The 14,655-nt window shown below is 42.2% G+C and overlaps 2 protein-coding genes across 2 annotated transcripts; one reads left to right on the top strand and one right to left on the bottom strand.

Annotated features, from left to right (window-relative positions):
• Positions 1–2,556: 2,556 nt before the first annotated feature.
• On the bottom strand, positions 2,557–11,523 carry LOC115560260 (zinc finger BED domain-containing protein 1-like). Its single transcript, XM_030379596.1, has 3 exons — positions 11,005–11,523; positions 10,134–10,576; positions 2,557–3,239 (listed from the first exon to the last, which is right to left on the bottom strand). Exons 1-3 carry the CDS (start codon positions 11,474–11,476, stop codon positions 2,910–2,912), a joined length of 1,245 nt encoding a protein of 414 aa, XP_030235456.1. The 5' UTR covers positions 11,477–11,523; the 3' UTR covers positions 2,557–2,909.
• LOC115560259 (zinc finger MYM-type protein 1-like) lies at positions 4,199–8,786 on the top strand. Its single transcript, XM_030379594.1, has 4 exons — positions 4,199–5,238; positions 5,603–5,683; positions 5,818–5,898; positions 6,004–8,786. Exon 4 carries the CDS (start codon positions 6,486–6,488, stop codon positions 8,337–8,339), a length of 1,854 nt encoding a protein of 617 aa, XP_030235454.1. The 5' UTR covers positions 4,199–5,238; positions 5,603–5,683; positions 5,818–5,898; positions 6,004–6,485; the 3' UTR covers positions 8,340–8,786.
• Positions 11,524–14,655: the final 3,132 nt, after the last annotated feature.

Here is a 14,655-nt window from a genome sequence, read left to right on the forward strand (position 1 = left end):
CCAGCCCTACAGGAAATGACTCAGCAAGTGCTCCATCTCGTTGCACCTGCACCAAGCGGCTCGCTTGCAAGATTTTGGCCTGAAGTTCTTCCCAGACCTATACCCTAACAGTCCAACATGCATATTTGAGAATCAGGCCTCTCTTCAATAATGACAAAATGTTATGAGAGAAATACAGATTCACTTTTTGTTATCTCATAAGCGGCGTGGTGCCGGCTCCTTTTGACCTTTTGACCCCAGACTTCAAAGACGTGGCCACAGGCCAGCTGTGTCTACACACATTAAGCCACAAATGTACACCTCCATCCCGCAAAAAATGGGGCCTAGAAACTAACCTCTGTCTTATGCACAGTGACTGTACTGTTGGAGGTCACGCCCCTTTTCCGGCCTTTTCGAGATAGCTAGGGATGCTAAAATGTTTACACACATTTCCCGGGGCCCCGAGAACGACATATCCAAGATTTGTAGTTCTAGCCCATAGAGAAAAAAAGTTTTCCCAAATGGACTTTCATTTGGACAAAGCCCCTTCAGAAGTGTTGCCTGCGAGACCTAATGGTTCAGAATGTGGTGGAAAAACAGTTTTTGAGATAGGAAGGTCCTACCGCCCTGAAATTTGAATACCATATTCTAGGGCCTAACTGGGACCCCCGCACCGAAACTTGGCCCGGTCGGACCCCGAGTGCAGGAAGGGGGGGCCTGGACTTTCATAATCTTCGCTCGGTGAATGTAAAGGATGTTTGGTCGGATGTTATGACGAAGAATCATAATATGAATGGGAATATTCTATTAATGTCTTGATATCATCTTTCGTCTCAACACTTCTGCTGCAGCCGCTTAAAGTCTCACTTCGAGAACCTTAAAATATGAATCAATCCATTAGAAGTATGAAAATATCTTCCCGGTCGTGCAACAGGGCAAACAAGGTATCCTTTGACATCTACGTTTCGAGACGATTGCAACAGTGCCACACATGATCATATTTGAATATGTTTCGGGGTAGTAATTAGCTGTCGATTTTGGAGGCCTTTATCAATAATGACCAGCTATAGATTTGCTTCCCGATGGAGATTTTTGACAAATTACATGTTAATTAGCATCTACGTTAAGCTGAGTCCAATGAGATCAAGCTCGCCCTCTTGCTACACCAAGATCATGTCCTAGACCTAGGTGTACCATGTAAAATACATGTTACCATTAGCTAGAGTGTCATGCTTGATGTCATTGGACTCAGCTCAACGTGTAGATGCTAAATAACATGTCATTTGTCACAATTTTTTATCGGGAAGCAAATCAATAGCTGCTCATTATTGATTAAGGCCTCCAATTTCGACAGCTAATTACTACCATTAAACATGTTCGAATATGTGTGGCACCGTTGCAATCGCCTGGAAGCGTAGACGTTGAAGGACACCTTGTTCATCCTCCTACGCCACCGGGAAGATATTTACATGCTTCTGATTGACTAATGAATTGATTCAGCTATTCCCCCAGAAGTCTGGGGTCAAAAGGTCAAAAGGAGACGGCACCAGCCCCGTTGAAAAAAATAGAATACCACCCAACACACTCAGGAGATTAATGATATTTAAATTATTCTGACCATGAAGTCTTTATTTGCATGGGTTTACATTTCGTTCTGTGTAGCATGGAAAAATCGGAGAAACACTCCCTTTCAGAATGCATTGGTTTACATTTCGTTCTTTGGAAAACGGTTCTTTAGTAATAATATTTGAGGGAATATTTTTTTGTTGTTGTTTTAGCAGCGAAATGCACCGTGTGCGTGTGTGTGTGTGTGTGTGTGTGTGTCTGTCTGTCTGTGTGTCTGTGCGTGCGTGTGCTTGTGTGTGTGTGCGTGCGTGTGTGTGTATAACACGCTATTTTATGTTGAAATGCGACGTAATCCAGCGTTCACGAAACGTACACTGTCAACGTATGCTTTTGGCGACAGGGTTGGCTCTCAGATATACCTGTTTCTAACAAGATGATATCATTAAAAGTATCATAAAGTAACAGTTTAATAACACAAACGCAGGAAGCACTTGAGCTGCTAGTTTAGCGAAAGCAGCGTCCCTATTCCTAACAACCTGACGTCGTTGAAACATGCGAGCGAGCCAATCAAATCCTAATAACTATAAAACTAAAGATCAGACACAATCACTGACTGAAGATTATGCAAGTAAAAAGTATATTTCTTGCTAGAAATGTTATTAGAAACACGTTTAACGGTGAATCGGTCCTAAAATATTGCATTTCCCATTCAGATAATAAAGATTAATAAAGATCATAAACATTCACTGACTGAAGATTATGTAAGGAAAATGTAAATTTCTCGCTAGAAATGTCATTAGAAACGCGTTTAATGGTGTATATTAGGCCTGCACGATATGAGGAAAATCTGCGATGTGCGATACCATTGTTCAATATTGCGATGAGATATGACTTGCGATAAATAAACAAATATTGAAGTGTGCATATTAGCTATACAGTTCCTGTCTTTCTGCTATAATAGGTACACTGCTAACATAGACCCCAAACATTGAATAGCCTATGCCCACTGAATAAAGAAATGAAATAAATTATTTTATTTAACTTTTATTGAACAAAGTGCACAACATGAACACCCAACGAAGTTTAATTTCCCCTGCTCTATTTAAAATATTTTCTTCTAAACTGAACAAAAACATTGAACTCTTGAAATAAAAAAATATCTGGGGGAAAACAACTTAAATAATTAAATAAATATAAATTAAACATGGGCATGGCAATTTAAAATAACTAATGTCTCCCATTACAATCATCAAGGCCCTCGACTCCGCCCAACAAGGTGCAGAGATCTATAGTATGCGGGGGGAAATTGAAATAACTAAATCAAGATACAATCAGGAAAAAAAAAATCTACCCCTTATGGCAAGTTATTCTTTAGGGCAAGTTCTGAATAGCCTCTCAGAGGGTGAACTAGTGGCAGGTATACAAAGATACCTCCGAGCTAGTTTGCTCAGCTTTGAGTAGGTGACCTGGTGGAGTTTCCACCAAGCCAAAGGGTCTGCCTCACTGTCAATGGTGGGGGACAGCAAGTAGCTGTTAAGTTCAGCTTCAAGAGCTTGCTCCAGCTGCATGGAAGATGCGGTGGGAGTGGTGGGGCCTGGACTTGTTTTGAGCAAACTGCCCAATGATCGCTTTGCCTTCTTGTTGCTGGGTGGATCCATGCTTTGGGCCTCAGTGTTGTCAGAAGGTGTTCCCTCCTAAAACAGAGAGACAATTAAGAATACATAGAAAAAGACACATGTTCCATTCACATTCAGATAATGCACCATCTGATTACAGTATGTGACATCTTGTATCCCACCAGTGCTCATGTCAAATGTATAATCCAATCCAATCCACTTTATTTATATAGCACAGTTTAAACAAACACATAGGTTTCCAAAGTGCTGCACACAGAAAAAGAGATAAAAGAAGTATAAAATAAGTAAAACACATGACCCACCCAACACTTCTACATCACATCAACACGCCATCTAGTGTCCAAAGGCCAAATAAAAAAGGTGCGTTTTTACCAAGGTTTTAAAGAGACACAGGGATGTAGCTTCTCTAATATGGAGTGGCAAAGTGTTCCACAATTTTGGGGCTGCTACCGCAAAGGCACGTTCTCCTCTGCGTTTTAGCCTGGTACGGGGTGTGGCCAAAAACAGCTGGTCAGCTGACCTAAGAGAACGGCTAGGAGTGTAGGGTTTTAGCAGCTCGGAGAGGTATGGTGGGGCAAGGCCATTTAAGGCTTTAAACGCAAATAAAAGTATTTTAAAATGAATCCTAAAACGTACAGGTAGCCAGTGCAATGAAGCCAGAATAGGTGTGATGTGGTCGTACTTTCTAGTGTTAGTCAAGAGACGAGCTGCGGCATTTTGAACTAATTGGAGGCGGGCAATGGAGGCCTCACTAATCCCCATGTAAAGTGCATTACAGTAGTCCAGCCGGGTGGTCACAAACGCATGGATTACTGTTTCAAGATGCTGTCTCTGAAGCATTGGTTTAATTTTTGCCAGCTGCCTTAGCTGGAAGAAGCTGGACTTCACCACAGCTTTTACCTGGGTGTCAAATTTGAGGTCAGTGTCCACCTTAACCCCCAGGTTATTTAAGATTGGCCTACGGAACTGTTCCAGGTAGCCTAGGTCAACCAGGGGGGACACACCAGAGCAGGGCCGGCGATTGGCATAGGCGACCTAGGCAATTGCCTAGGGCGACAAATGTGTTGGGGGCGCCCTCTAGCGGCGCCCTTAATTAATTTAATTTAATTAAACAAGCGAAGATTTTTTTTTATTATTAAACACGATTATCCTAGGGCGCCCCCTCAGCCAGACGTTTAGTTAATCGTTTTTTTTTATGTTTTTTGTAAATCATTTTCCATGGGGGGGGGGGGGCGTTGCGGGGCGTGAAAGACGTTACGTTCGGTAAATTAAGATGCGTCGATCAAGGGCGTTGCGGGGCGTTGCGTGGCGTGAAAGACGTTACGTTCGGTAAATTAAGATGCGTCGATCAAGCTTGACATAGGTATTGACTCTTAAAATGAAAAGGACTAAAGTTAAACCCTCTGGCGCGCAAGGACGAAAACGTAAAAAAGAAGAAGAAGAAAAGAAAGCCCAGTATAGAGGTAATTGACGTTGACCTCTGCCATTATAGTGTCAAACTCATGTCAGGCTGTCAAGTGCATCATGTAACATTGCGGCCGCTCAGGCAGCTACCGCGGCGCTAGCCACCGCTAGCCACCGACTTTTAAGGGACAATTCCGGTATTTTGAACATTGAGCCCCGTTTCTGGTTTGTCTAGGATGAAATAAGAGTGATTACCAACGAAATTCTTACTATTGGTCCTGTCCCGGGTATTTGGCTAATTTTGAATTCTATAATTCGAAATGATTGAATTTTCAAATCGCGTTTTCAGGCCCCCCCTAACCCTAACCGGAAACGGAAAGGGAGACTGGTTGTAGTCTTTTTGCTCGGTTCTCCGTATCAACCGTAGGGCTAAAACCGAGCGAAAAGACTACAACCAGTAATCTCCCTTTCCTTTTACGGTTCGGTTTCGGTTTCAATGAATTTACAAAAGGCCAAATAAAACACGGAATAAACAGTATTTCGTATATATATTTTTTTAATTGGCCAGATGCACTCAAGCAATATTTGCAGAAGCCAGCACCTGCAGGAGAAAGGACACCTGATCCGTCATGTTCACCTCTCTCTGAACTTTGTAAGTACAACTAATAATAATAATAATAATAATACATTTAATTTAGAGGCGCCTTTCAAGACACCCAAGGTCACCTTACAGAGCACTACTAGTACTAGTACTATTGTTGCTGTTTTTGTTATTGTTATTATTAGCAATTATTACTATTATTATTATAACTTTTTTGTTATTAGTAGTATTATTTAGTCTTGTAGCAGCCTAGTAGTAATAATAGTAGTGGTGGTAGTAATTGTAAGTTACCTACTACAAGTTACATGGTCAGATAAAATGTATTTGTACAATACAACTATGTGGAAGGATGATAGAAATGACCAAATGCAATTGTGTAATGAACAGCATGGATGAACTCTATGTTTAAATACAGCTGCAGCAGGAGAAGGGACATCCAGTAGTAGTACTCCAGGGACCAGTGGAACACAGGCCAGGTACACACAGCCTGCATCAGGTGAGTGAGTCTATTTAATAGTATTTATTCAAGCCACGTCCATAGCTTGTTTTCTAAAAGTAATTCAAATACATGATCATTTTCACATCATTATTAAACACTGCTTGTCTGGTATACTATATGCTTGAATACAGGTGAAGGTGAAGGGACATCAAGCACTCAGGGCATCAGTGAAACACAGACGACTGAGACCAGGGACACGCAGCCTGAAGCAAGTAAGTCCTTTGCATAACTAAGCCAACAACCACCTGACAAAATGTACTTGAAGATCCCTATGAAATCCCTATGAAACTAATTTCAACCACATCTGGCTGATACAGGTGAAGGGGCCACATCTAGTATTCCAGGCACCAGTAAAACACAGACCACTGAGACCAGTGAAGGAACAACAACCGCAACATGCTCTGCTACTACACTGCCGCCTGCAGACACCTCACCCTCCTCAATTCCTAATATCCAGGGAGCACCCATAGATCCTGCTGACTGGCCAGCCCTCTGTGATGCGGTAAGGACTGAGTTAGTTAGTAGAGGACCATACAAGACCAATCCAGACTTTACATTTCCCAAAAGAGATGATGGGAGAAGCTGCCACCACCACTACTTCTACAGGAAATTAGTCAATGGGGAGAAAGTCAAGAGAAGCTGGCTTGTATATTCAAGGAAAACCAATACTCTGTACTGCTTCTGCTGCAAGCTCTTTTCAAAGAAACATTTTAACCTCAATAGTAGTGGCCTAAATGACTGGAAGAATTGCGGGGAGATCCTGAAAAGCCATGAGCAAAGTTCAGAGCATTTAGGGCACATGACCTCATGGAAGGAACTGGAGACTCGACTTGAAAAGGGCCAAACAATTGACAAAATGGAAATGGCACTCCTTCAAGCTGAAAGGAGGAGGTGGCGTGATGTGCTGACCAGGTTGGTCGCCATAATACAGTCTTTGGCCGAGCGAAATATTCCCATGCGGGGGAGCTCAGACAGACTATACCAGCCAAATAATGGGAACTTCCTTAAGGAAGTTGAGCTCATGGCCAGGTTTGACCCAGTTCTCAAACAACATGTTGCTGATGTGGAGAGAGGAGCCAGGCATGCAACATACTTGTCAAAGGATATTCAAAATGAACTAATTGATTGCATTGGTGAAAAAATTGTTCACTATATGTTAAGGGAGATAAAGCTGGCCAAATACTATTCCATTATTTTGGATTGCACCCCAGACCTCAGCCACGTAGAGCAGTTGTCGGTTATAGTTAGAATTGTTGCAGCAGACGACACCGACACCCCAAAAATAAAAGAACATTTCATGGGGTTCCTTGAAGTTGAATCATCCACGGGAGAAAGCCTCTCCAACCTCATTCTGAAGAGACTAGAAGAGTTCAACCTTCCCTTCGAAGACTGCCGGGGACAGTCTTACGACAACGGCGCAAATATGAAGGGAAAGGTCAAAGGTGTCCAAGCTAGACTTCTGAAAAAAAATCCAAGAGCTTTATTCGTCCCGTGCGGAGCACATACTTTAAATCTTGTTGTTGCGGATGCAGCAAAAAGTTCTACGGATGCACTCAGTTATTTTGGCTACCTACAAAGAATTTTTACACTATTCTCTGCCTCCACACAAAGGTGGGCCATCCTAAAGCACCACGTCCAAACAACTGTGAAATCCTGGTCAGATACAAGATGGGAAAGTCGAATTAGCAGTGTGCAGGCTGTGAGATTCCAGACAGCGGAGGTGAGGGATGCCCTTCTTGAGGTCAGGGAGAAAGCCACTGACTCAATGGTAATAACTGAAGCACAGTCTTTGGCTGAAGAAGTTGGGTCATACCGCTTCACCATTTGTAGCATTGTGTGGTATGACATGCTGGCCAAAATACATCATGTCAGCAAAGCATTGCAGTCTGTGTCAATGCAGCTGGATGTGGCTCTGAATCTCCTGAGGAAAACAGTAGACTCTCTGGTGAGCTATAGAAGCACTGGGTTCGCTTCTGCTCAGGTATCCGCAAGAGATCTCTGTGAGGAGATCAATGTGGACACCGTCCTAAAGCAGAAGAGGCTGAGAAAAACAAAGAGACAGTTCTCTTATGAATCCCCTGATGAGCCAGAAGGAGACGCACTTAAGAAATTAGAAATTTCCTTCTTCAATGTTATTGTCGATGCGTCGGTAACATCACTGCAAGAACGCTTCAAGCTTTTGGGTGATGTTCAGGACAAGTTTGGAGTGTTAATTAACTTCCCTAATTTGACAGAGGAAGAACTCGCCCAGGAGTGCGAAACCCTCAGCAACACTCTGAGCCAAGGTGACCATAAAGACTTTGACGGGAGGGAACTGGCACTTGAGTTGAACAATTTCCAAGCATTGCCAAAAGCCGGCATGACGACAATGGAAATTCTAAATCACTTAAAAGAGAAGAAACTTGAAGAAGTTTTCCCAAATATGTGGGTGGCCCTAAGAATTGCTGTCACATTACCTGTGACTGTAGCTTCTGCTGAAAGAAGCTTCTCAAAATTAAAATTACTGAAGACCTACCTAAGGTCAACGATGAGTCAAGAACGCCTCAATGGGCTTGCACTGATGAGCGTCAACCAAGAGGTCTCAAGTCAGATATCATTTGATGATACCATCAACACATTTGCCATTAGGAAGTCTAGAATTGTCAAATTCTAATGCTGCGTCACTTTGAAAGGTCAATAGAAATGCCCGATACAACTGCACTTTTGTTCGTAGAGTGTTTAATAGTTAAACTGGTGTCCATTATAGTGTTCTTTTAGTGTGTTTTTTTTTTAAGTTCATAACATTCTTTGTAGCATTTTTGTATATATTTGCATATTTTGACTTGATACTTTTGGCTTATTTTTACTTGTATGCTTAAGTGTTTATGAATGTATATAAGTCATTTAAAATAATTAAAAAGAAAATATTCTGAAACATTTCTGTTTGTTGTCCATGCATCACACATTTATTTGCAATGTAGTATAGTGGAGCTATAATTGTGTGAAAATGCTGCAAGCAAAGTAAAGGTAAATCAGTTAATATGCGTCTTAAGTGATGTTTAATATAGCAATGTAAATTAACAGGGCAACGCTCGGCTCGCTATTGGGGGGGGGGGGGGCGCAAAAACTCAATCTCGCCTAGGGCTACAAAAGGGCCAGAACCGGCCCTGCACCAGAGCCACTGAAAACCATAACCTCTGTCTTTTTTTCATTAAAATTTAAAAAGTTTAGGGACATCCAAGCTTTAATGTCTTGCAGGCAGTCTAACAAAGGCTTAATACTGTATGCTTCTGCCTTTTTAAGAGGAATATAAATCTGGCTGTCATCAGCATAGCAATGAAAAGAAATACCATGCTTCCTAAGAATTGAGCCAAGTGGGAGTAAATAAAGGGAAAATAAAAGGGGGCCAAGCACCGAACCCTGCGGAACCCCATGTAATAGCGGGACAGCGGAGGACACATGCTCAGCAAGGCTAACACAGAAAGACCGCTGGGTTAAATAAGACCTGAACCATTTTAGTGCTGTGCCTCTGACACCCACCCACTGCTCCAGACGAGCAATGAGGATGTCATGGTCTACTGTGTCGAAGGCTGCAGTCAAATCTAGGAGCACAAGGACAACACTATGGCCAGAGTCAGTAGCTAAAAATATATCATTAAAAACTCTAAGCAGCGCTGATTCGGTGCTGTGTAATGTTTTAAAACCAGATTGGAAAATCTCTATAATGTTCTGTCCATTTATAAAGTCCATGAGTTGACAGTGAACAATCTTTTCCAGGAATTTTGACAGAAAAGACAGTTTGGAGATAGGTCTGAAATTAGACAAAGCAGTAGGATCAAGTCCAGGTTTTTTCAACAAGGGTTGCACAACAGCATGTTTAAATTGAGCCGGCACGACCTATGATAGGCTACTGTTAATGACAGCAGTAAAAGAAGGTCCAATAGTTGAAAAAATCTCCTTAAAAAGTCGAGGAGGAACAATATCTGCTGGAGAACCTGAGGGCTTCAGGTGGCCAACAATCTCCTCCACAAAGGACAAGGTTACAGGCTCAAACATCTCTAAGAACACAGAGCATGGAGCTGAGACTGAGGGATCAATAGCAGGTGGAGAAATAAGTGCTCTAGCAGATGTCACTTTGTCAGTGAAAAACCTGAGAAAGTCTTCACACACAGCAGGAGACCCCTCAATTTGCAACGCCTGTGGTGCATTCAGAGCAGAGTTAATTACCTTAAACAATACACAAGGTTTGTGAGAATTTAACAAAATTATCTCAGAAAAATATTTTCTTTTGGCCTCTCTCACAGACGACTGGTAGTGGCGCCAGCAATCTCGCATAATTTGGAAAGACACTTGTAGTTTGTCCTTTTTCCACTTTCTCTCAGCTCTTCTACACTCCTGTCTAGAAGCCCTGGTGGTTTCATTTAACCAGGGTTCAGCCTCCGATTTAGGCTGAACAGCACCCAATTACCTTCCGTGCTGTTTCTTTCATTTCTGTTGTATTCAACAGAACTGATGTATTCAAGAGATGAAGGACTGGTTTCACATATGAAACACTCACATAGCTTTCCCCGGAAAGAGCATCAGTAAATACTTGCAAAGGGTGTAATGCCAGGTTTACAGACTCCAGTACATCCAGGTCCTGCCAGGAGGGAACCAGATGCCGTGTTTTTCGGTCTGCCGAGAGGACATTAGATATGGCTTGCCGCTGCTCCAAGATCCTCTCCATCATCTTTTGCCTCGAGCCCCACCTAGTTGGGCATTCTGTGATGAGTGAGTGCTCTGGGAGGTTGTGCTCCTGTTGTGCTTCTTTCAGTGCCATCTTCTGCTTCCAGCTGTGGGAGAAATGTCCCACCAATTTTTTACAAAGCCCAGCAGCACGGGCAATGCGGCTGTCATCTTTAACAGCATTTTCTGGAAAGACAGGAAAACACATGAAAAAAATATTAAAACCTACCAGTAATCATTGTAGCCTAACGGCAAAATCTAACAATTTTGAAATAATTACAAAGAAATAATTCAGACTGCATAATTTACTACAATTATTACAAAGTAATAATTCAGGGACTACATACTAGTTAACTACAGTAATTACAAAGTAATGATTCAGGGACTAGACAGACTACCATTATGTGGCATGTAGTAGTAGTTTAACTTGTACGCATGAGCTCAAAATCAATAGGTTACAAAACAATAGACACAGAGGTTCTCAAAAAACAAAAAACAATATAAAATAATAACAATAAATAACAAAAACAATAATAAAACAATAATATTACAAAATAAGACGGCAATAGATAACAATAATGCCACGTAAAGCAAATGTATTAATTTACACTTACCGATGGCAAGATGCAGCCTGTGGCCAAAACACTGAAGTCTGACCCAGTGGTTGAGTTCGGTGGCCTTCACAACGTTTGACCCGTTGTCGGTGGTGATGCAAGCTAGCTGCTCTTCCCGCAAATTCCAGCTGGTCAAAGCCTCACGTAGTCCACACGCAATGTTTTCCCCAGTGTGTTCTCCGGGGAAGTAGGCTGTCTGTAGACATCGCGTTTTCAGTTCAAAGTCTTGATCCAGGAAGTGTACAGTGAGGCTGATGTAGGGCTCTGTCGTTCGACTGGACCAAAGATCTGTGGTACAGGCGTAGTGTTCAATTTGACCCAGTTCCGATTCCACTGTCTTCCTGCATGTGTCGTACATTTTTGGAATGGCGACTTGGGAAAAATAATTGCGTGATGGAATGCTGTATCTTCGGTCCAGTTTCCTTATCAGACTCACAAAACCATCTTTGGTCACTGTGTTTATAGGCATCATGTCCTTAGCCAAATAACGAGTTATGGCCTCTATTATTTCTCCGTGGCGTTTGGATGTTTTCTCGTAAGGAGTCACGCACGCAAAACTCTGAAAAATGGACTCTTGCAAGGTTTTAGATTTGCTGCTACTCAACGTTTTTGGTTTTGTGGTTTGGCTAGCTTTGAATTGTTCGTGTAGTTCTTTATGGTTGTGTTGCAGGTGGTGATGGAGGTTTGTTGTGTTTCCTCTGGAAGTTGCCACAGCTGTTCGGCATGTTTTACACAGTACCTGTGTTTGTAACACGTCGTCGCTACGGAATCCAAAATAACTCCAAATTGCAGAAGTGCAGTTCTTTTTCACCACAAGGTCTTCGTCAACCACATTTTCCTCGCTATTCTATCCTTTCTCCGCCATCGTGTTACATAGCCTCGCAGTCGCCACAAAATTAACACCAATTAATTTGAGGGTGGCTCCGGAACACATAGGACCCGAGGGAACATAGGACCCGGGGACGCTGCCGGCGCCGACGGCTAGCTGTTGCTTCATCTGATTGGCCAAATGGTGTGAATGCATGGCGCATGTATCCAGGGCTCCATCTGATAGGTCAAATGTTCGCATGCTGGGTGTGAATACATGGCGCGTGTAAATAAAATGATTTTTATTTATCGCGTTTCAGGCATCTTTTCCGATGTGTTAACCGCGCATGTTCATATCGCGATGATGATGAAAATACGATTTATCGGTCAGCCCTAGTGTATATCTCCTAAAATATTGCATTTCCCATTCAGATAATAAAGATTAATAAAGGCTACGCCGTGTTCCGGAGCCGCGGGGGATTCTGGGAATTGGGGTTGTCAGTTGACAAAAGGGGCTTTTGTTAACTTGTTTTGTTGTTAGGATTAAGTGGGGTTAATGGGTTCGGGATGTTATGTGGTTGTGTGTTGTTCTATTCTATTAACATTGTTCATGTGTTCATTGTTGTCGACACCGTCACCGAGAGTGACGTGACCATCGTTTCGTGCAGCTGTTCCGTGTTGAAGTCTCGTTCAATAAAAAACAGGGTTGTATAAGGCCAGGTGTGTGTTTTTCAGACGTCAGTCAAGGGAAGAGACGGAGGTTTAAAAAAGTCTTTCGACCACGTGCTTATTTAGTCTACTTCGTTGTTATTGAAGTTTACTCGTTATTTATAAAGGTTTTTTCGTTTCCTAGCAATATTGTCTTTATTTAGAAGAAAGTTTGGTTCTTTTTTGTACGATCAAATAAACGCAATCATTCTTTAAATTCGCGAGTGCTTAAAATCATTGGAAGCGAGTCGGACTGACCTTGTCTTCTGTACCCACGGCCCAAACCAAAGGAAGGTCGAGACATTTAAGTTGAAAGACTTTTGGATTGAAGAAGAAGCACCACACAAGCAGCAGTGAAAGTGGACAAAGTTTCTGCGGTTTGTGAGTAGATGGGTTTGATTTCCTGTTGGATATGATTGGAGCCGCTGCGCTTGAGTGTTACTGACAGCAACAAGGAAATTGCGTAAATGCGCTCAATATAAGTGGATGAATCTTGTTTGCCTTGGTCCAATAAGTGAGTGCAAAGTAAATAAAATACCACAACCTGTCTTGCAATGTCTATCACTGGGAAAGCAGATGAGACGCTTTTGATAAAGGCAATCGCATCGCACGGGGGGAAGCTCTGCGTTTTAACGCAGAAAAGGAATGAAATCAATGCTTTATTGGAGACTGGGGAAAGTAAAGAAAACGTCGCAAACATGTAGAGGCGCTCAATCAGTATGTTGAAGAATTTATTGAGTTGCAAAAGACTGTTGAAAACCTTTCATGTGAAGAGGAAAAGGAGGCAGATCATACGGACTGGTTCGAGCCAAAACATGTCCATATAAAAGAGTTTCTAAATGGCATTAACCTATGGATGGATGAAGGGGAAAGAACAGAGGACGAAGAGGATAAAAGCGTGGATGATGAGGAGCATAAAGAGAAACCATTGGGACCAGTGTATCCCAATCAAAAAGTCCCCAAAGCAGAACCAGCTCCTCCAGTTCCTCCTCCAGAGCATCTTCTGCTTGCTTACAAGCTACGTGCTGCTCTGATGGCTAAAGTGCAAGCATTGGAGATGAAACATGCTTTGGACATGCAATAAGCTCAAATTATAGCAAGGGGGGAAAGGCTTGCCATAGAGGCTGAATTGGCTGCTGGAGAAGCAAAAATGTATGTTTACATGGAGAGTGAGTCATTGGCTGCAGGACAAGCAACCCAATCATCAATAACCAAACAAAATAAATCACCAAAACCATCAACATCAAAGCAATTAAAATCAGAAAGCATATTATCAATAAATCAGTTGGAAATGTCTGAAGCATCTACTGAATACAAGATTCCAGCAACTGCTCAAAAGCCTCTGGGAAATCAAACATCACTCACCAAGGTCCCCTCTGTAAAGCAAAGTTTAAAAGCAAAAACCTGGATCATGACCAAGGAGATGGAAACTCAAATAAAAATGAAGAGAATGGTTTCACTGATGTCATCAGAAAACAAAATGAAATAATTGAATTGCTTGTCAAGCAACATCAAGCTGCTCTTCTTTCTACCAGAGAAATTCCTACATTTTACGGTGATGCTCTACAGATGATTCATTATGGCTTTCGAACAAGGAATAGAGCGCAAAGAGGACAATATGCAAGACAAATTATTCTACTTAGAGCAATACACAAAAGGAGAACCCAACCAGCTGGTTCGTAGCTTCCTTCACATGGACCCAGAAAGAGGGCTCAGAGGAGCAAAAGAGCAACTTGAATGGCATTTTGGCAATGAAATTAGGCTGACAGCAGCACACATGGATAAGGTCCTGAGATGGCTTCCAATAAAACCAGAGGATGGACCAGCGTTAAGGTCATATGCGCTCTTTCTGCGAAGCTGTTTCAATATAATGAAAGAAGTTCATTTTTTGGAAGAGCTGGAGACACCATCTCACTTGAGGACAATGGTATCCAAATTGCCCTTTAAGCTCCGGGACAGATGGAGAACCATCAGCTGTGATGTTCCAGATAGGAGCAAACGGTGAGCAAAGTTTAAAGACCTTGTTGAATTTGTAGAAAGACAATACCGAGTCGTTCTGGATCCCTTTTTTTGTGACAGACATTATGTGACTGATAACAAAGGTGTGCTAAAGGCAAAAAGGCCAACACAAAAAAC

This window comes from Gadus morhua, chromosome 15, assembly GCF_902167405.1.
Source record: "Gadus morhua chromosome 15, gadMor3.0, whole genome shotgun sequence".
Taxonomy (NCBI): Eukaryota; Metazoa; Chordata; class Actinopteri; order Gadiformes; family Gadidae; genus Gadus; species Gadus morhua.